The sequence below is a fragment of the Mustela nigripes genome, chromosome 13 (genome assembly GCF_022355385.1).
Source record: "Mustela nigripes isolate SB6536 chromosome 13, MUSNIG.SB6536, whole genome shotgun sequence".
Classification (NCBI taxonomy): domain Eukaryota; kingdom Metazoa; phylum Chordata; class Mammalia; order Carnivora; family Mustelidae; genus Mustela; species Mustela nigripes.
The window spans coordinates 133,885,441-133,907,208 of NC_081569.1; the positions used below are offsets into that span (position 1 = coordinate 133,885,441).

At 48.8% G+C, this 21,768-nt stretch overlaps 1 protein-coding gene across 3 annotated transcripts in view; it reads left to right on the top strand.

Moving 5' to 3' along the window:
- The window catches only part of MAP3K9 (mitogen-activated protein kinase kinase kinase 9), a 73,851-nt gene that overhangs the window by 41,804 nt on the left and 10,279 nt on the right, over positions 1-21,768 (top strand). For 2 of the 3 annotated variants that reach the window (XM_059373842.1, XM_059373844.1), the window contains 7 exons: positions 339-519; positions 10,505-10,653; positions 11,772-11,947; positions 15,073-15,313; positions 16,720-16,842; positions 18,377-18,530; positions 21,069-21,137. In XM_059373842.1, the coding sequence (XP_059229825.1) occupies positions 339-519; positions 10,505-10,653; positions 11,772-11,947; positions 15,073-15,313; positions 16,720-16,842; positions 18,377-18,530; positions 21,069-21,137 (1,093 nt within the window). The remainder of the gene's footprint in view (positions 1-338; positions 520-10,504; positions 10,654-11,771; positions 11,948-15,072; positions 15,314-16,719; positions 16,843-18,376; positions 18,531-21,068; positions 21,138-21,768) is intronic. The other variant, XM_059373843.1, reaches the window with a different exon arrangement.

Consider the following 21,768-nt stretch of genomic DNA (forward strand, 5'->3'; position numbering starts at 1 on the left):
ATGAGGGTAAAAAAGGGCCTTTGTGTCCGACTGCCTGCCTTTCAGTCCTGGCTTATTGGTATCTCAGTTTCCTCATCTTGTGGAAAGGATACAGCAGTGGTACCTACCTTGTAAGGTTGTTGTGAGTTAAAGGTAATGCCTAGAAAAGACTTGGCACAACAATGGATGCATTGTAGAGATGTCTTACCAAAAACAGTGGTTCATACCATCAGGCTAGGGTAGCTGCCCAGGGAGCCTGGCGGGGAGGACAAGAGTCTGGCAGGAGGGCTCTGTATTCGCTGGTTTTCCTGTGATTGATGCAGACTTTCTGGTTTCTTCCATGTCTTTTTCTTGCTCAGTATTGATCCTTCAGAAGGTGGAGAATGGAGACCTGAGCAACAAGATTCTGAAGATCACTGACTTCGGCCTGGCTCGAGAGTGGCACCGAACCACAAAGATGAGCGCAGCGGGGACGTATGCTTGGATGGCACCTGAGGTCATTCGTGCCTCCATGTTTTCCAAAGGCAGTGACGTGTGGAGGTAAGATCCAGAGGCTCAGGGTCCATGCTCCCCAGGTTTATTTTGGGTGCACACACGTTTTAGGACTTGGAGAACTAAGGATGCGTAGAATCCCAGGCACCCCAAATAGGTCTAAGAGACCCCTTCAGAGCAATCTCCAGGAATTCACAGGTTGCCATAGGACCATTTCTAATGCCTTCACCTACCCAGAGTCCCTTTAGTGCTTTGGCAGGTACCACCTCTTGGTGATTGCTCTGTAGGAAAGACCAGTAGATCCAGGGTCAGTGTGCACGTGCATCTCTGATGGTAGGGTGGTGAGTGCACCCGCTCATTCCTGGGAACCTTCCCCAGGGTCATCCTGGCTGCCTTAGCCCCGTGGCTGTGTACTGCTGGACCTGTCCCCACTGCAGGCTCTTCCGCTAATGAGTATTCTTTGTGTGATCTCTTTTATTTTGGTAGGTTGGAGATTTCTAGTTGTCTGGTTAACCTTTTAGTTGGCGCTCTCTCGGTTGAACAGTGATACAGAAATGGGAGAAGATGGGTCTCAAGCAATTACCCAGAACTGCAGACTTACAGATTCGACCAACCCCCGCGCCCCCAGTAAATATCAGCCAATAGGTCATAAGGACACATGGGTCAAAAAAAATCTTGTCCTCAAAAATAAACAAACAAACAAACAAATAAATATTTTATACATGGATCTTGTCCTTGCTGATGGGAAGATGAGCTTCTACGGAGTATGCATCCTCACGGCTGTGAGACAGTAGTGTCAGCACGCTATACTAAAAGGAAGGACTATAGGTGATCATGTACTTAGTCCATGAATTTGTTTCTTCCCGATGAGTAGTAAAGTGAGCTTGTGTGTGTGTATGATGAATATACGTATTATTTTTTTAAAGATTTTATTTATCTGAGAGAGAGAGAGAGAGAGAGCATGCACGAGAAGGGAGCAGAAGGGGAGGGAAAGGAAGGGGGAGAAAATCCCAAGCAGACTCTGTGCTGAGCACGGAGCCCGATACGGGGCTCAGTCTCACGACCCTGAGATCATGGCCTGAGCCAAAATTGAGAGTCGGATGTTTAACTGACTGAGCCTCCCTAGCCGCCCTGAGTATGTGTATTTTAAATAACAGCTTTATTGAAATTGTATACACATATGACAGAGTTCACCCTTGAAAATGTATAAGTCAGTGCTTTTTAGTAAATTTACCAAATTTGTTCCAATGACCATTGTCCAATTGCTAGGGCCACTGTAACAAATTACCACAGACCTGGTGGTTGAAACCATGGACATGTGTCGTCTGGAGGCCACAAGTCTGAAATCAATATGAGAAGGGCTCCACTCCCTCCAGAGACTTTAGGGGAGATTCTGTTCCACGTAAGGATTCTGGATATTAGGACATGGACCTACCATTTTAGAGCTGCCATTCCAACCACTACAACTGCTACCTGTTTCTGCAATATTTTTATCAGAATCCCGGTGCCTATTAGTAAAGGTCTATTGACATCCTTTACAGATTTTAAAATTGGGCTACTTGTCTTCTTATTTTTAAGTTGAAAGAGTTATTTATATATCCTTAACATGTCACTTATCAGGTACATGGTCTGCAAAAATTTTCTCCCTTTCTGTGGGTCTCTTTCTTATTGCTTTCTTGATGGTGTTCTTTGAAACACAAACATTTTTAATTTTGATGAGGTCCAATTTATCTGCTTTTTCTTCTGGTTGCTTGTGCTTTTGGTGCAAGATTATGAATATTTGTACCTACGTTATCTTCTAAGAGTTATAAAACTTAGCTTTTACATTTAGGTCTCTGTTCTGTTTTGAGTTAATTTTTATATGTGGTGTGAGGTAAGGGATTTAACTTCATTCTTCTGCCTGTGACCATAGTAGTCCCTCCTTATGAGTAATTTTGCTTTTTTATGGTTTCATTTATTCATGGTCACCTGTGGTCTGGAAGGTCAGATCCGTCATCAGTATACCTAATGCCGTATCACAATGCCTACGTCATTCACCTCACTTCGTCTTAATCACGTCAGCTTTTTATCATCTCACATCACTGCAAAAAGAAGGGTGAGGGCACCTGGGTGGTTCAGTCAGCGAAGCGCCTGTGTCTGGCTCTGGTCATGATCCAGGAGTCCTGGGATTGAGTCCCACATCGGGCTCCCTGCTTTAGTGAGGAATCTGCTTTTTCCTCTGCCCTTCACCCTGCTTGTGCTCTCTCTGTTACTCTTCAATAAGTAAATAAAATCTTTGAAAAAAAAAAAAAGGCAAAACAAGAAAAAGGGTGAATATAGAACAATAAGATTTTGAGAGAGAGAGCATATTTATATAACTTTTATTATAGTATATTATTATAATTATTCCCTTTTATTAGTAGTTATTGTTCATTTCTTACTATGTTTAATTTACAAATTAAACTTTATCATAGGTATGTATGTATGTATAGGAAAAAAATAGGGTTCTGTGCTACCTGTTCCTTCAGGCATCCAGTGAGGGTTTTGAAATGTACCTCCCATGGATAAGCAGGGACTCCTGCATCCAGTCTCATTTGTTGAAAAGGCCGTTCTCCCAATTAAATTGTCACCCTTGTCAAAGAGTAATTTGCCATAAATGTAAGGGTCTTTTCTGGACTCAGTTTTACTCCACTGGTTAATGTATCTATCCTTATGCCAGTACCATTGTTCTAATTACTGTAGCTTTGTAGTAAGTTCTGAAATTACAATGTAGAGAGTTCTCCAACTTTGTTGTTGTTCTTCAAGATGATTTTGGCTGTTCTGGGTGCTTTGTATGTCCAAATGAATTTTAGGAGCATTTTGTTAATTTCTCCAAAATAGGCAGCTGAGATTTTGATAGGGATTGTGTTAAATCTGTAGATCATTTTGGGGGGTATTGCCATCTTAACAACAGTAAGTCTTCCAATTCATGAACATGGGATATCTTCCTGTTTATGTGGGCCTTTTCCAGTTTCTTTTAGTGATGTTTTATAGCTTCTGTATACTACATCTTATTTTATTTTCCCACACATTCATTACAGGGTGAAGTAACTATTATGAAGAAAAGAGTTTTCCTTCCTTAAAGTATCTGACCAGATTTCATTAGGTTGAACTGGGTAGGAATATTCCAGTATTTTCGACCTATGAAAACAGCAACTTCATAGGCTTCAATCTAACACTTTCATTACTTGTCTATAGGCTGATGAGCATAGTTAATAATTTAATTAATCTTAGCTATTATTACGAAGAGATCTATAGATGCACTTGAGGTAGAAGTGTCTTTCTTTTCTAAAGAGTCCAGACTGTAGGTTAGCTGTGCCGATGAGAGCATTCAGAAACCCAGGTTCTTTTTTTTTTTTTTAAAGATTTTATTTATTTATTTGACAGAGTGAGATCATAAGTAGGCAGAGAGGCGGGCAGAGAGAGAGGAGGAAGCAGGCTCCCCGCCAAGCAGAGAGCCCGATGCGGGACTCGATCCCAGGACCCTGAGATCACGACCTGAGCCAAAGGCAGAGGCTTAACCCACTGAGCCAGTCCCCTGGGTGACTCAGTCTGTTCAGCATCCGGCTCTTGGTTTTGGCTTGGGTCATGTTGTCAGGGTTGTGAGATCGAGCCTTTGTCAGGCTCTGCACTGAGCATGGAATCTAGTTGAGATTCTCTCTCTCCCTCTCTCTTTGCCCCTCCCCTGCTTGTGCTCACTCTTGCTCCTTAAAAAAAGGAAAAGAAACCAAGGTTCTTTCTGGGTCCCTCAGTGTATTTTCTTGTCTGAACGGTTACATGTGAGTGACTTAACTTCAGCGTTTATATTCTGCAGAAACAGAGAAAGAGCTTATTCACTGCAAGCAGCTTGGCCTTAATTTGGAGACAGCCCGGAAGTTGTGCACATCTCTTCTGTACACACCCCAATGCGGGCTCTTGGTTACGTGGGCACACCTGGCTCCCAGGGAGGGAGGCAAACAGGATAACTGTGTGTCCACCTAAAACTCTTATTAAGGAAGAAGGGGGAATGGATCTGGGGGATAGTCAGCCATTTGCTACACTCAGCTTCCAGGCTGCCGCATTTCCTGCAAGCAGCGGTGTATGGGAACCCGATAGATGGGCCTTTAATCCCACCTCCCTTGAGCCTACTTACCTAAGTGGCTCCAAAGGATCTTGTGCCTTTAGCAGAGTCAGTGTTGTGCCCGTTGCTGTAGGTACAACATGCATACTCTGGGAACTATATTTACCACCTATACACGTGCTTACGAGCTAAATGCTCTGCCTCTTTAATAATCTCACAAGAACCCCCAAAGTAGAGGATATTACTTCTCTTTTACAGATGAGGTGACAGAGGCTGAGATGGTTTAAGGGACTTTTTAGCCAGGTGGTAGAAGCAAAGCTATGATTAGAACTAGAGATGTCTCTGGGTACCTGGGTGGCTGAGTCAGTTAAGTGTCTGCCTTCAACTCAAGTCATGATCCCAGGGTCCTGGGATGGAGCCTCACATCAGGCTCTGGGCTCAGCAGGGAGTCTGTTTCTCCCTCTCCCTCTGCTGTTCCCCCTGCTTGTGTTCTCTCACTCTCTGTCTAATAAATAAATAAAATCTTTAAAAAAAAAAAGAACTAGATATGTTCTTAAACTTTGTGTTTGTAGCCCTGCTGCCATCCATATACTCTTGTTCTTGTACTTTGGGCGGGCTCCTCCAGATGACTGGTCCGCCATGCCTGGCGCCCAGCAGGATGTCCCAGAGTGGGCCTAGGAAGTTGGACAAAGCTCATTCCCAAATGGACTTATAATCCATTTACTCATTTAGGAATCGTTTGTTGAATACTAACTTTGTGCCAGGTACTTGGCTGAGCCTGTATCTGTCCCCCACCCCTCCTGGAACTCCCTGGGGTCTGGGGCCTTTTGGCCTCTGCTTTTGCTGGGTGCCCAAGGCCAGCTGAATCTTAGTGCTTGTCAAGCATGTGGTTCCCTGGGCTTCTTCCACATGCTGTGACGGAGGCTATGTTGGTAACGGCCCAGGTCCTCAGCTTCATGCATTTCCTCATCTGCTTGGACTCAGACCGCCTCAGGAAGGGTAGTGGACAAAAACTTTCCCTCTGGTTGTGCTGTGTAGGGAGCACAGTGGTTGGTGGTCTCCTGTAAAGACTTCTTGCCTGGTGTCTGTGGGATGATTGGAGGCATTTTAAGTTTTTAAAATTGCAGAAATAAAATATGTTCACCATCGAAGAAAATTAGAAAATGTGGATTAAAAAAAAAAGGGAAAAAGAAATCACCCTTTACCCACTTCTAAAGATAACCTCTATTAATATTTTGGTGCCTTTATTTCTGTTTCCATTTTTATCTGCCCATCCCTTAAAATGGGATCATTCTGTTTCATAAACTGCTTTTGGAATACAATATAGCATGAGCATATTACCATATCAGTAAGTATTTATTGTGTCAATATATTCATGTATATGTTAATAAATCATCATTTTGAATGAGGTCTAGTTAACAAGAATAGTTTTATGTTACTTTACAGTTTACAGAGTGCTTTCTCATGTGGTTGTTCAACTAACTTTGCCCAAGATATTGGTTTTTTTTTTAAAGATTTTATTTATTTATTTGACAGACAGAGATCACAAGTAGGCAGAGAGGCAGGCGGTGGCGGGGAGAGGGAAGCAGGCTCCCCACTGAGCAGAGAGCCTGATGCGGGGCTCGATCCCAGGACCCTGAGACCATGACTTGAGCTGAAGGCAGATGCTTAGCCCACTGAGCCACCCAAGTGCCCTGCCCAAGAAATTTTTTTAAAAGATTGGTTTATTTGTTTGACACAGAGAAAGAGAGAGTGGAGGGGAGGGGAGGGGGGCAGAGGGAGAGGGAGAGAGAGTCTCCAGCAGACTCCGTGCTGAGCATGGAGCCGGACTTGGGGCTCCATCTCAGGAGCCAGAATCAGGTGTCAGATGCTTAACTAACTGTACGACCCAGGGGCCCCTGTGTGAAAGATTACTAAACAGCGTGGTTTCTGGAATGTGGGGTCACAGCTGATTACCAAGTGCAGAAGCCTGTTTGAGGAACATCTTCTCCTTTCAGGGTGTGTGTCTTAGAGACGAGGTCGGTTAATAAGAAAGCTCATCCCAGTCCAGCTCAGGCGTGGGTTTGCTGTGCCTTCAGCCAGCCGCTGGCCACTCTGATGCTTTTCCTCACTTTGAAAACATGGAGCACCCCTTGCTGACCTGTGACCCCACCAAGTGATGGAAGGGATTTCCATACCCCCGGAGGTGGCTAATTATTGACACGGGGTGCATTCCCCAGGGTTTGGGGCGAGGTTGCAAGGACTCCTGGGAAACCGCTGACAGCACTGTGGGGGCTGGCGGCTCTGCCAGGGGAGGGGCTGGGGCGGAGTTTCAGCTGAGCCGGTACTTCGAGGCCGCTTGGATGTGGTCTTGAAAGGGCCTCTTGACCTTCTGTCAACTCTGGGAGGGCTTCAGCGTAGGCCAGACCTGAGGTAAATCATGTGGACTTGTTCTGGCCCCTCTCCCTGGGGCTCAGACCCCTCCAACATGTAATTCTTTAGTTCCTTGCTTGGACTGTATTCCTGCCAAAGGAACGCCAAGGCTTCTCTTCTGTTGCCACCTTCAGTTACAGAAATAGAGGAACATTGGCAGAGGAGGACTTACTGTTCACTCATTCCCAGAAAGGCTTCTTGCCTGAATGCTGGTGTCCCTCAGGCTCTCAGCCGACACTGCGGCCTTTTCCTGAATCCCCCCGCCCCCCCACCGCTGAGGCTTTCTTGTTTCCGGCCCTTCCCAAGGGGAAATATACAGCGTTTACTAGCCGTACATAGAAGCTTCTGGAGAAGTAGTAGTTGTGTTATTTATCCCTTGCCGCTATTCTGTGAGGTGGGAAGTGCTGTCTTCGTTGCCCAGGTGGGGAGCATGGAGGAACTTCCTTTCCCAGGGCCACATGGCCATGAGTGGCAAAGCAGACATTGACTCAAGTCTGTCCGAATCTTCCCTGAGCAGCGTTCAACCAGCTCCTCTTAGTTGTGGGGCCTTTCACGTGGAGCAAAATGCAGAAGAACAAAGAAGCCATGTGAGAGCCGAGAGGGGAGGAGTCCCTGGCTTCTCCCTCTTCCAGGTGGCCTGGGACAGCTCCATGGACACCGTCCCAGAGCCCGTGCAAGGACATGAAGAGGACACCTGTTTAGATCTTTGCAATACTCTACTGTCTTTCCAGGTAGTTAGGGCTCCGATACCCGTCATCTTAGCCTCGATAGAGGAGTGGGGTTCTGGGGGACTTTGGGTTTTAATTGCCCAGAGTGGAGGCTGGCAGGAATGCCAGGAGCAGACAGCAGGAGATGATTGTCACCGTGAGCTCGGAGTCTCGTCGGCAGCGCTGAGGGTTCTCAGAGTCCCTCGGTAGCGGCTACCCAGCACCACTGCCATCTGGATGAGTCCCAGTAACGGTTTGGCAGGAAGAATAACAGCGCAGTTCTCTGTATCCACGGCTGACTCTCGGGTGCGCAGTGCAGTCTGCAGGCCGGTCCGACCGTGCACTTTTCCCCACACCCACCTCCCAAGCCCTTTACTGTGTGAGCGCCTGCTGTGTCCGCGGCTCTCTGAATGCAGAGATTAAACTACTGTCCCTGCCCCGGAAGAGCGCATAGGCTGGCACACAGGTAATTGCTGTACACGGCTGCCCACACAAGGGTTAAGTAACACCTGTGAGTGTCAGGGAAGGCTTCCTCGAGTGCCCAGCATGGCTGCCATCAACCTCAGAGTAAAACCCAGCTCCCCGTCAAGACAAGACCTGCAATCGTCTATCAGGCTTTTTTTGGTGGTTGAGATACATGAAGAAAGTGGTGGTATGGGACGCCTGGGTGGCTCAGTTGGTTGGACGACTGCCTTCGGCTCAGGTCATGATCCTGGAGTCCCGGGATCGAGTCCCGCATCGGGCTCCCAGCTCCATGGGGAGTCTGCTTCTCTCTCTGACCTTCTCCTCGTTCATGCCCTCTCTCACTGTCTCTCTCTCAAGTAAAAAAAAAAAATCTTTAAAAAAAAAAAAAAAAAAAAAAGAAAGTGGTGGTATTTGGAGGACTCACCGAGGGAAAGCCATTGTCCAAGGACACTGGCCAGGCCACCTGGCGGGCCGTGTGCAGGGATCTTCCGGGGCAGTGACTGGCCTGCTGCTCTTCTTAGGAGCCAGACCAGGCCATTTGGGATTCTTTGAGGGCAGGACATGCCCTGTGCATTGCTGACCCCTGTTTCCGGATCTCTGTCTTTCCTTATCTAACAGTCAAGGTTCAGCTGTCTCCTGCCCCCGTTCGGGTCTGGCCAGGAGCCCATCTGCTCTTTGTGCACTCATGGTATCTTTCTTGTGACTCATCTCTGTGTTCTTATTGACATTTTTTCTGTTCCTCTCACTGGTTGTGGACAAGATTTGTATCCAGCATCCTAGTGCCCAGCCTTGACCTTGATGCATAGTAAATCTTTAGTAGATGTGTGAAAGGAATGCATGGTGGTGCATCTGAATTTGATCTTGAAAGACAGAGTTTATCAAGCAGAAAAATGGTAGCTGGGGATCTAGAGAGAGGGAACTGAGACTTGGTCTGGGGTCCATCATGACTTACTTATTTCATGTAGGCCCTAAACTTATCTGAAACTTGCTTTTGTCATCTGCAGAATGGCTATAATATTTATCTTGCAGGTTCATAGTAGAGATTCAAGATGATGTTATAAATGTCGTAGCTCCTCCTGCATACAATGTACCATAATGAAATAGGTATTGGGCTTACTTTTTTTAAAATTAAGTAATCTCTGTGCCCAACGTGGGACTTGGAACTCATGACCCTGACATCAAGAGTCATCAGCTCCATCAACTGAGCCATATTTTGCTTTAAAATAACATGACTTTGGGGCACCTGGGTGGCTTAGTCGGTTAAGCATCTGCCTTCGGCTCAGATCATGATCCCAGAGTCCTGGGACCACACCCCACATCGGGTTCTCTGCTTAGCAGAAGCCTGCTTCTCCCTCTGCCTCTGCCTGCTGCTCCCCCTGCTTGTGCTCTCTCTCTCTCTCACTGTCAGATAAGTAAGTCAAATCTTTTAAAGTAAAATAAAATAACATGACTCTGTTAATTGGAAACTACTGATGAGTATTTTTTTGAAATTTGAGATTTGTGCTGAAAATACGAGGAGAGCCACTGTTCAAACTGTCCATGGCCTTATGGTTGCTTGTCCTGGGAGCATCGCTGTTCCTGGAAGGATTCAACACTACATGAGTTTTCCTTGTTCCGATTGTGAATTCATAGAATAATGATTCTAAGCTTTGTGCTTCCCATTCTCTGACTCGCAGGACATGTGAAAGGAAAATTCTTCCTGTGGATTTGAAAGGTCAGGAGGAAACTGAGGTCCTCATGGCTGAGGCCTTGTTCTGCTCTTCCCGTGTAGGCTGCCCTTGTGTGACTTTCCCCTTCGAATTACACATAGTCTCAGTTAACTGATTGGGGGCAGGAATCTATCCATCCTAGGGGGCATTGAAAAGGATCCTGTGACAGGAGGAAAATCTGTTTGTCGTAGGTGGTCAGCTCTCCACGTTCCTAAAGCTGAAAAAACGTATCTGTGACGAAAGCTAAAGTTTTCTTAAAATAGGAAAAAAATGTGTTCTTGGGATGTGGTCTCTTCTTCCAGAATATTACGTCAGCAGTAGTAACGACAGAAGAGTATGGCCGGCGAGTGCTGATTTAAACCCTCCGAGTGGCTCAGAGACTCTCACGGCCTCCTTGTGAGAATGGTGTTGTTGTTTGCACTTTGTAGATGAGGAGTTTGAGGAACAGGACTTTGTAACTAAGTGTGCCCGACTCCAGGGCTTTTGCTTCTAGAAGGCAGGCCTCCTGGTCTCGTGTCTGTGTCCCATTAGTGCATCTGCTCTGCTGGTCTCCCTCCGTGCCAGGGAGAGTGTGGCTAGCTCGGAAAGGCCTCGGTGAGCTCTGTCGGTGAGATCGCATCTGTGGCCGTCTGAGATGGCTTCTGTCTTCTTCCTCTCCTCAGCTACGGGGTGCTGCTTTGGGAGCTCTTGACCGGCGAGGTGCCCTTCCGAGGAATCGACGGCTTAGCCGTGGCTTACGGAGTGGCCATGAACAAGCTCGCCCTGCCCATTCCTTCTACGTGCCCAGAACCTTTTGCCAAACTCATGGAAGGTAAGTGACCGCTGACTGGAACAAAACTAGAGCAGCGCTTGGGTAGATGTCGGACGATTCGGCCGGGTCCGTCACGGAGAGAGGGGAGGAAGTACAAGTCAGTCAGCGAGGAATCCCGTGGGTGGTTGGAAGAGCCACTTTCAGATGATGTGGCACCTGCTGCGTTGCTGTCACAGGTGCGCCTCTGTCCATCCCCAGGGACTGCAGAACTTCACTTAGTAACTAAAACCCACTACCCAGCAAGTCAGTATTTTATCATCTAATACAAAATGAGAAGACATGGCAGCTTCTGTTTTTAAGACCTCCGAGTGTGGGGCGCCTGGGTGGCTCAGTGGGTTAAGCTGCTGCCTTCGGCTCAGGTCATGATCTCAGGGTCCTGGGATCGAGTCCCGCATCAGGCTCTCTGCTCAGCAGGGAGCCTGCTTCCTCCTCTCTCTCTCTGCCTGCCTCTCTGCCTACTTGTGATCTCTCTCTGTCGAATAAATAAATAAAATCTTTAAAAAAAAAAAAAAAAGACCTCCGAGTGTATTACATCTAGAAACGAAGAACGTCTGAGAAGAGATCTCTAGGAGTCACCTGCTCAAACCCTGTAATTCCCTGAGCGAGAAATCCGAAGCTGAGAGAGACAGAGTGCACTCCGTTAGCTAGTGTGTGAGCCGAGAAGACGTAGCGTTCATCCTTCCCGATACCCAGTCCAGGCCTTTTTATCTTTGCCTCATCATCATCCCAGTGGCGTGGGGAAGGCTGGCTCATTTATTGGGAAACTGAGGTCCGAAGTCCAGTTACCACTGTCAGGACTGGAATTGTGTAGGAACGTGGTAAGTCCTGGCTGTCGAGCCTTGCGCCAGCAAACCCCTTGGACTTGCTTTTCTGATGCTAAGTCGGGAGGCAGAGTCGGTTGGGGGCAGAACTGCTGCATCTGTTTCCACGTTCACTCTGGTCGTGAGCGTGGGCAGCTTGCTTTCCCCGGCCCTGTGTGTGGTTGCCGAAATCCCCGTGTTTCTGTTTCTGGAAGGAAAATTGTGAGACAGTTTCCTGGTAAATAAGGTCACGTCATATTCTGTCTTACTCCTGTCTCTGTCCATTGGTGCTTCCTGTCTGCTCCGTGTCCCACACAGACTGCTGGAATCCGGACCCTCATTCACGACCGTCTTTCACAAATATCCTGGACCAGCTAACTACCATAGAGGAGTCTGGCTTCTTTGAAATGCCCAAGGACTCCTTCCACTGCCTGCAGGATGACTGGAAACACGAGATTCAGGAGATGTTTGACCAACTCAGGGCCAAAGAAAAGGTAAATAAAACAAGAAAAAAGGCACGCATTGAATCAAGTGGGCCTTCCCCACTGGGCCTTCTCCACTGGGGCCTCTGGACCGATTCTGACACAAGCACCTTCCTGCTTAGTTTGAGGTAACAGCACCTTTTTCTTCCCGACGTTACACAGAGAGAGTTCTCCAGGCCTCAGGTGTGTCCCGAAGTGGTAGAGATGGTTCCTTTCTTTCTGGGATTTGGCAGAAACCAGTTGGGCGTCGTGAGCCCAAAGTTCTCCACGTGGAGTACCTATTCCACTGTCCACACCAGAGGAAGAGCACCACTGGGCAGGCACCAGCAGGAAATCAGAGAGGTTCTAGAAACCTTTTTTGGTTCCATAGTGGACTTCCAGAGTGGGGGTTACTTGGAGACAGGGACGCTTCAACACTGAACATAGTCATCAGCACATCCTATGACTGTCTTTGGTATCAGAGTCAGAAACAAAAGATGGGCTGAAAATACTATGGTTCTGAAATGATTGGGTGTTTTGCATGTTTTTATGAAAAAGGCTTAAAGCGTGAACTGACTGAGGAGTTCAGATATTCTTTTTTTTTTTTTTTAAGATTTTATTTATTTATTTGACAGAGAGAAATCACAAGCAGGCAGAGAGGCAGGCAGAGAGAGAGAGAGAGGAGGAAGCAGGCTCCCCACTGAGCAGAGAGCCCGATGCGGGACTCGATCCCAGGACCCTGAGATCATGATCTGAGCCAAAGGCAGCGGCTTAACCCACTGAGCCACCCAGGCGCCCAGGAGTTCAGATATTCTTAGCTTACTAGAGATCTGCCATGTGTTTTGGTGGCCATTCCTTACGTGGCTCCTCTCTGGGCCCCCGGTGTCTGAGGAGCGGTTTGCGTCCACGGGGGGTGGGGGTGGGGGAGCAAGCGCTTACATTGCTTCTGCTCGGGCTGGGCTGGATCTAAGGGCTACAGCCACGGACACGAGCAACAGCCACGTGTCTCCTGGCTAATTTCTTTTTTACCTCCTCGTTGCCCGCTCGGGGCATTTGGGAAGCAACATGATAAGAGGAGCTGAAATTATGTACATCTTTATGGCTTCTCAGTTCTTTCCCTTGAAAGATGTGATGATGGAAGAACCTTTTATCCTTTTTATCCTGCAGTCTTGTGACCCCTACCCCCCCAGCATGTAGGCAGGTGTCACTGTCTTTCTTATCCAGGGCAAAGGGTCGGTGACTTGTCTGCAGTCACACAGCCAGTAAGCGGGGAAGCAGAATTTTCCTCCTGGGTCATCTGATTCCAAAGCCATCTTCTCTCCAGGATCATTGTTTACCTCAACAAATGACTTAAAAATAATTTCTGAAGCTCATTTGAAGAGATTAACCTCTTCTTATGCCACATAGCACTTCCTAACCTGGTACTACTTGGCAAGTCAAGGAGTGTTCCACAGGGGAATGGACCGAGCTCATGACAGATCTTTCGGGCCCTGGGTGGGGGGAAGGGACCAGCACTGACTGCTTGATTGAAAAAGGCCATTCCTCTGGCCCCCGGGCAGCTCAGTCAGTTAAGCATCTGACTTTGGCTCAGGTCATGGTTTCAGGAGGACAGAGCCCCACAGTGAGCCCCCCCCGCACTTGGCAGGGAGTCTGCTTGTCCCTCTCCCTGTCCCCCTACTCATGTTCTCTCTCTCTCAAATGAATAAATAAATGAAATCTTAAAAAAAGAAAAAGAAGAGGAGGTGCTCCTGTTACTAGTGATGTTCTGAGTAGAAGAACCTCGTGTTGCTGGCTCTTGAGGTTGTCGAATCACTTGATTCATGGTTTTCTTGCTTTCGGTTGGTGAAATTATAAGGGTATCTGCCAGTACAAAAAATGGAAGTGGGAAATTGTCACAGGTAGCTATTAGGAGAAGCCAAACCAATTCTCGTAGCAGCCAGCATTCGTAGAGCACGTACTATGTGCTATGCTCTGTTGCAAAGCGATTTATAGGAATCCTTATATAGTCTCACATAATAAGATAATAATTGTCTTATGTAAACAACTGTGATGTCAGTGCAGTTAACTCCATGGTACTTATAAGGCCCGTGGTAACTCGCTCTGGGCCATGATTCAGGCAGTTTGTTCCAGAGTCCTTGCTCTTAACCACGGCGCCCTGACGCCTGTCCATGGTAAGACTCCTAGTGGGGCAAGTGAGGGTGAGGGACTCCGGGGAGATGCCTCCTAAGTCATTGTGTGCAGCGAGGGGATTTGCATACGAGGAGGCTGATCCCCAGACCGGTGCTTCACAAGAAGGAAGGACACTCACCATGTTTGAGAGGCTAGGGATTTATGGTGCCGTTGGCCAGTATTCCGTAAGTGTCCTGGTTTCTCGTATGAGTCAGCTCATTCCCAGCTTGTCTCAACTTACTGTTTCCAGTATAGCAGTGATGGATTTGTCTCTGGACTGGGGTCTGAGTTCCCTCCAAGGAAGGGGCTACAACCCACACCATCCCGTAGATGAGAGCAGGTTCTGCCCATCTAATACAGCCGTGGTACCAGAGCAAGCGTCCGGCAAAGACTGGGAAATATTTTCTCTTCTCTTTGCTGGCCTGCCACGATCCTTCTGGAGCACAGCGTTTTCCTTCAAGATGAGAGTGGAAACCACATGCCTCTGTGGAGTCACTCACCAACTGAACAGAGGTGCAGAAGACATGCCTCACTGCCTTTTGAGCAATCGCTCTGGAAATACATTTTTATTTGACTATTAGGTGATACCTGGAGGCCGATTCATTTATAGTGGGCACCGTTTAAGTCACATCCTTTATAGAATGGGAAAAAATGAAAATACAACCAAGTCTGTAAAATTTAAGTACATGATAATATTTTCTACCCAAACGCCCATGTTTTTCCAGTCACAGGCAATTTTAATCAGTAATCTAGGAACCCTCAGCCCCCGTCTCCAGGGCTACCATGGCTCTGTCCACGGGTGGCCGGGCTGAGCCTGCCCCTCCCAGGCATTCAGTTCCTGGGGTGGTCAGCGATTCCTTTACCAGCCCCCTGGGAGACCCGCGCCCCGTCTGGGACCTGGAGTATGGAGGCACCGGCCCTCGAGGGCCCTCGGCCTCCCCTCCAAGCCCGAGCACTCCGGCTTCTCCGCCGTGCTTCTGCCCCTGCAGGAGCTGCGCACCTGGGAGGAGGAGCTGACGCGGGCCGCGCTCCAGCAGAAGACCCAGGAGGAGCTGCTGCGGCGCCGCGAGCAGGAGCTGGCCGAGCGGGAGATCGACATCCTGGAGCGGGAGCTCAACATCATCATCCACCAGCTGTGCCAGGAGAAGCCCCGGGTGAAGAAGCGCAAGGGCAAGTTCCGGAAGAGCCGGCTGAAGCTCAAGGACGGGAACCGCATCAGCCTCCCTTCCGGTCAGTGGCCGGGGCCCTGCGGGGAGCCGGGGACCCAGCTCCGCGAGGCAGGACGCTGTGGGTCTCAGATCGGGGCGGGCTCGAAGTGGGCTGGCCATTCGGGGAGACACTGGCCCGCGGCCAAGCTGGCCCACCCCAGGGGAGGTTCTGAGTGTGACTAAACAGACCGCGGGGAGGTCGCGGGCACACCTGACCGGCACCGTCCAGCAGCCAGCAGCCTCGTGGCTCCCGTGGAGGACTCAGGGCCCTGCGGAGTCACTCCTCTCAGGGTTTCTTTGAATAACCAGTTCTCTGGCCGCAGTGGAGAGTGGGATTCACGGGTAGGAATTTGAGTTGCACACAACCTTTCAGAAGCACTTTGGGTGAGGAGAGGTACATCTGTACTAGGTTCAGCCTTGGGAAAATGCAAATCAACACAAAACCATGAGTTAGAATCTTTGTGGGTTGTAATGGACCCACGGAGGGAGGCGGTGCTCACTGCGGTTTGTTGTATTCTATGTCTACAAGGTCCCCGGAAGCAAGCTCAGTGGAGGTGGGAGGAAACCGAGGGAAAATAGCATCAGGGGGAGACAGTGGAGGATTTTAAGCCCTGGGATGATGGCTTCAGTGCAAGCACAGGAATTCATCCAGTGCAATCCCGTGGCTAGATTTGTGGGATGTGTCTCCTAGTGTTCTCGTTGTACATTTTCCTGGCCGGCAGCACCGTCTGTGAGCCCCTCTTGAGCGTGTTGTGTGTGGTGGCTGCTGCTGTGAGCTGGGGAAGCTCGGAGGGAAGCAGTAGTTCCCACCTCCAGGGAGATCGCGTCTAGTCAAGGGACCTCGGTGCAGACACTCATCTGTTTATTACACCTCTCGATAGCTGAGGACACTGGGACTTAGAAAACCAGCGCTGTAAGGTTTCCCTTCTTTATGCCGTACCATAACTGCCTTTGGAAAACACCACAGTTTGGGCCATTAGTCCCATCACGCTCGCTTCCCTAGGTTCCCACCAAGGATGAGTCCTTATTACTCTGCTCTGCCGGCCCTTAGTGAGAAGCTTCTGGCTCCCTGCCTTGGTCCCCGAGAAAAGGGGGCCTCTCCTCATCGATTGTAAGAAACCGAATTTTAAGTCAGATTTCCTAGACTAATTAGCAAGTCTCACGATCTTAAGAAAACTGCTATAAATCTGTAGTTGCTACACCTACCTGAGCCACAGATGAGCTTGACTCAGAGAGTGAATTTTCCTTCTCATATGTTCAGCTTGCTGTCCTGCCATCTTCGGGGAGAAAGCATTTCCCAGGCAAACAAGTTGCTTCTTAGGAAACCGGGGCCTGTCCCTCCAGCCTGCTGGGAAGTGTCACTTTTCTCGTAGGAACTGGATTATGGAAAATTCTAACATGCACGCATGTCTGTCTTTCCCCAAGCAGATTTCCAGCACAAGTTCACGGTTCAGGCCTCCCCCACCATGGATAAAAGGAAGAGTCTCGTCAGCAGCCGCTCCAGTCCTCCCGCGAGCCCCACCGTCATTCCTCGCCTTCGGGCCATCCAGTGTGAGACTGTTTCCCAAATTAGTTGGGGCCAGAACACACCAGGGGCCTCTGTCCCCTGCTCTGTCCAGCCACCGACTGGCCCAGGCTTGCTCCATCCATAACTTCTGCCACCTCTCCTCGGGAATGTGTATATACATGCACATATGTACGCAAACCCTTAGCGCTCCTTCTTGTCTCTCTCCGTTAGCTTTATACTGCTCCCTCCCCTACTTCTCCTCTTAGAGACCAGCAGAGGGGTTTGTGGGCATTGATGGGATCTTTCGTGAACTACAGAGCAATTCAGAAACTGGCGTGTGCTATAGGTAGTCTGGGACCTGGCCTGGGCTGGTTGGTACCCTGGCCTGGGGACCTTGTATGCTCTCTGCCGTGTTCAGGGCATCATTGTTTTTTGTTATCGTTCATGCTCCCCAGGGGAAGGGTGTTTTCAAAGTGTAGGTCCTAAGGAAACTGGCCACATACTTTTTTTTTTTTAAAGATTTTATTTATTTATTTGACAGAGAGAGATCACAAGTAGGCAGAGAAGCAGGCAGAGAGAGGAGGAAGCAGGCTCCCCCCTGAGCAGAGAGCCCGATGTGGGGCTCGATCCCAGGACCCTGAGATCATGACCCGAGCCGAAGGCAGCAGCTTAACCCACTGAGCCACCCAGGCGCCCCTGGACCAATTATATCCTTACAATTTTACAAGATTTACAAAAAATTTTCCAATTTTTACAATTTTAGTGTTTATTAAAAGAATTTCCACACACACGTGTGTGTATGAATGGAGCCGTCTCCCTAACTTAAAGATAGAGATTTCATTTAAAAACAAACAAAAGACGACTCTGGCTGGCTCTCCTTGAAAAACCCATTCATATCTGTGGATTCCCTTTTTTCATGTGGCCACCGTTGGCTGGAAGCAATGGCGACTGCCATATGCTCTGTATTTTACCTCCGTCCCCTCAGCTCCTGTATTTTTGGTGTCTGGAACCATCTGCTCATTTATGATACAAGCCTAGTCTCTGAGGCATTTGGGTTTGAACTTCTGCTATAAGGCAGTGATGTCAGAAGAACGTTCCTCCTCTCTTCCCGGTTGTGATTCTCTAGGCCGTTCCGGCCCCACCTCCTCATTGTCTTCCCTTCTTACCAAAATTCTTCTCTGCACCGCTGAGTCTTCCCTTTCACCCTCACCTTTTTTTTCCCCTTCCTACCTAGCTCCTTCCCTACCCACCCTGACTCCAGTTCCACTGGAACAAAACAAGTCCCGTAAGCCAGATCTGTTTGGAACTCCAGTGTCCAGCTGGCCTGAGCCCCCGCTTTGCCTCGGACTTGGGAGGATCGGGGAAGTTTCCCGTGTTGGGTGCTTTGAGAGCGCTCGGTGACTGGTGCCTGAGGACTCGAAGGCTCCACTTGGCCACAGAGTTTTTGACTTCTCCCCTGCAACTCCATATGTGTGTGTGTGTGTGTGTGTGTCTGTGTCTGTCTGGTGAGGGAGGCTAGTTTTGGGGGGACCCTGTCTATCTTTTTTCCAGGTCCCATCCAACTTTTGTTATTCACAGTGACACCGGGTGAAAGCAGCAAAACCTGGGGCCGGAACTCAGTCATCCTGAGAGAGGAAGGGGAGGAGGAGGAGAAGAGAGCCCCCAAGAAGAAAGGACGGACGTGGGGGCCAAGCACGCTTGGTCAGAAGGAGCTTGCCTCCGGAGATGAAGGGTAAGAACCGGAACGCAGGCGATTCTTTCCGCTTAAAGACGGGTGCTGCCTTTTAGAACTATGATGTGAAATACTTTCTCCCTGTTGTGGGTTTCATTGCTTGCTGAGAAAATTACAAGCCTGTGGATCTTTGCAGTGGTTTTCCAATATCCTCGCTCCCTGGACCTCCCCTAGGAAGGGGCTCAGCCTACTTCTGTGTATGGTGATTATTTAATGCTTTGCGGGTCCTGGTAACTATTTTATGCTTTGCGGGTCCTGTCTTCTCTTTTGCAGCTCCTCCGCTGCTTTGTTGCGGCGCCAAAGCAGGCACAGACCGCGGGCGACACGTAACTGAAGGAGCGCGCCTGTGTTCTTTCAGTAAGACTCGCAAACACAGGCGGTGGATGGGAGTTAGCCCTCCCGTTTGAGTCTGCCGAGCCGTGCCGGCGTCTGCCTCTTCCCCTTCAAACACCCGCGCAGAGCAAAGAGAAGGAAGGGCAGGGGACCCTCTTGACCTGGAGGCTTATCCCGAAGCAAGGGTGGTTGCAATAACCCAGAGCTGGCAGTCTGTGTGCTCAGATGTAACAGCATGGCCACCAGAACTTTTTTTTTTTTTTTTTTAAGATTTTATGTATTTACTTGACACAGAGAGAGAGAGCACAAGTAGGCAGAGAGGCAGGCAGAGAGAGAGAGAGGAAGGGAAGCAGGCTCCCTGCTGAGGGACAGCCGGATGCAGGGCTTGATCCCAGGACCCTGGGATCATGACCTGAGCCGAAGGCAGAGGCTTTAACCCACCAAGCCACCCAGGCGCCCCCAGAACTTTTTTTAAAAATTTATTTAAATTCAATTAATTAACAGTTTCCGAGATAGAGTTCAGTGGTTCATCAGTCTCCTGGAACACCCAGTGCCTGTGACATCTCGGGCCCCCAGAACTTCTTTTAAGCCCCACCTCCTGGCCACACTGAGTGTGTGAGCAGCCACTCTGGGCAAAGCACGAGACCCGGCTTTGCGTCTTGGATGTGCTGGTCTTCCTGAGCCTCATGGGTTAGATTCTCTCAGGTCCCGGCTCCTCAGAGGCCGTGCCCCGTGGTGCAGTCCACAGTGGTGAGCGCACCTGCTGACCCCAGGCCTTCCCAGTCCCTCGTCTCCCCGCTGAGACGAGGATTAACTAAGTTCCTCTTTGGGACGTGCAGGCAGGATTCGCTGGCTCCTGGTGAGCCTGCGCAAGTACAGCTGTGCCGAGGCACGCCTCTTGTGCCGTTTCCATGTCGCGGTTGAAAAATGAGCGTCGTGGTTTATGGTTCTTTTTCTTGGTGTTAAAACCTAGAATCCTGTTTCTTGACTTTTCTGAGAAGCAGCAGCACCCCCCTTCTCTCTTTGCAGTGACTTTTCTGAGCTTGTGCCTGGCTCTGGCCCTGGCCCTGGCCCTGGCTCTGGCCCTGGCTCTGGTATTCCTTTGACTACTAGACCATCTCAGGTCCAACGTCTGTTTTCTCTTGTCAGATCTGAGCTGAAGGCGAAAATGTCAGTTTGGTGCATAAAGGATTGACTCTTTGAAGCCAGGCTTTAGAAATCACTAGATGCCTTGGAATAGAGGAGGGAGAGAAGGAGGGAACTAAGGCAGGCAGGCAGGCAGGCAGGAAACTTTAGGTATGTAGGGCAAACTGCCTAAGCTGAGAGTTCAGTGCCTGAGCCCTCTAGGAATGGTAAATTGTTCTGCTGCGGTTGCTTCTGTAGAGGCAAGAGCCCCACAGTTTGATTGCGCTTGAGCCCTGGGGTCCAGTAGGGTTGTGGTGGGTCTGAGAAACTCAGTCGCCCTGAATCCCTTGGTATTTCTGACTTTCGTTTGATTCCTGCCTGACAGGATTTCCCAGGTTGGCTGTGGATCCCAGTAGTTTCTATAGTTCTGTTTCATTTATAGATATATATATTTTTTTGTCTTGCTGGTAAATTAACTTTATTTCACATTCCAAAATATTTATTTTGGCATTTCTTCTCCCTTCCATAGATTTGTCCTCAAAACTGTTAAAACAGTTCAAAATAAGACTTATAATTGATTCTCAATTCCTAGTCAAGAAATCACGTATATTCCGTTCATTCTCAAGTCAAATGTCAGAAATTTTTGAGAGGCTCTGTATGACTGTATTTCTAATTTTAGTCCCTATCAACGGAAGAAAATATGTAACAGCAAGAAGTTATGTTAAGTTCAGTAATGTTAAGTGAATTTGCATCTCCATCCTTTTAAAAAAAATAGTATATATGTTATAGGAAACATACACTTGCTCATAGACAGCTTGGGTATGTGGCTTCATGCTGTCTCCGCAGTTACGCTGTGGTGGCTCAGGGACCTTTGCCCCACAGATTGGGAGGTCCTGGGCCTGTGGCAGCTCGAGCACGGCCACCTCGTTAAGATTCGCGCATGGTGTGGGCTGTGCTGAGCAAGCAAGAGCAGGGCGGCTGGCCACGTGATCGAGTCCAGCCTCGAGGGCTCCCATGTGGGAGAGGCTGAGTTGGATGTACCCACTGTCGCCCACTACTGATTTTCTTTATTCATTGAAGATCCCCTCAGAGACGTGAGAAAGCTAATGGTTTAAGTACCCCATCAGAGTCTCCACATTTCCACCTGGGGTGAGTCTCCTCTGCACCCTTCCATCAAGTGTGTTCGTAACAGTTCCCCTTCCATTTCCTCCTTCTCACGGCACACCCCGTAGAACCGAGCCTCGTTATTGCCAAGGCTGTGCTGACTTTTTCTTCCTTTAAAGCAGTACCCCTGTGCACCCTGGGATCTTCCTGTGTTGGCCTGACTCTCCCGTTCCTCCCTTCCCTGACCGCCCCCATGGTTGGGATTCTTCCCGCACCCTTAGCTATAGGGGGATGACACAAGGCTGTTTGTCATCTTCAGCATTGGCTTTGACTTTGCTAATCCGGATCCCCTTGAACCCAGAAGATACTAGAGGATTGTCAGTCAGAAGTCCCAGGCTGTGGGTTGAGTAGCATGCTTATCTCTGGCGGTGTATTTTAGTAGAAACCACTGGTGGCTGAATGTACTTGAATTCATTGGTATTTCTGATAACACTTTGAAACGGATCTGAAATGAGGGGAAACGTTGATCCTTCTCTCTCCCTCGGGATGGACTGGGAAGAGTGGGCTTAATCTGAGTAGCTTTTTCTGATCCTAAAATGAGAGCCACCGCTGATTATTATCCTGGTATTTCCAAGGTAACAATAACCCACAGATTTCCTCAGTCTTCCCTTTTTAT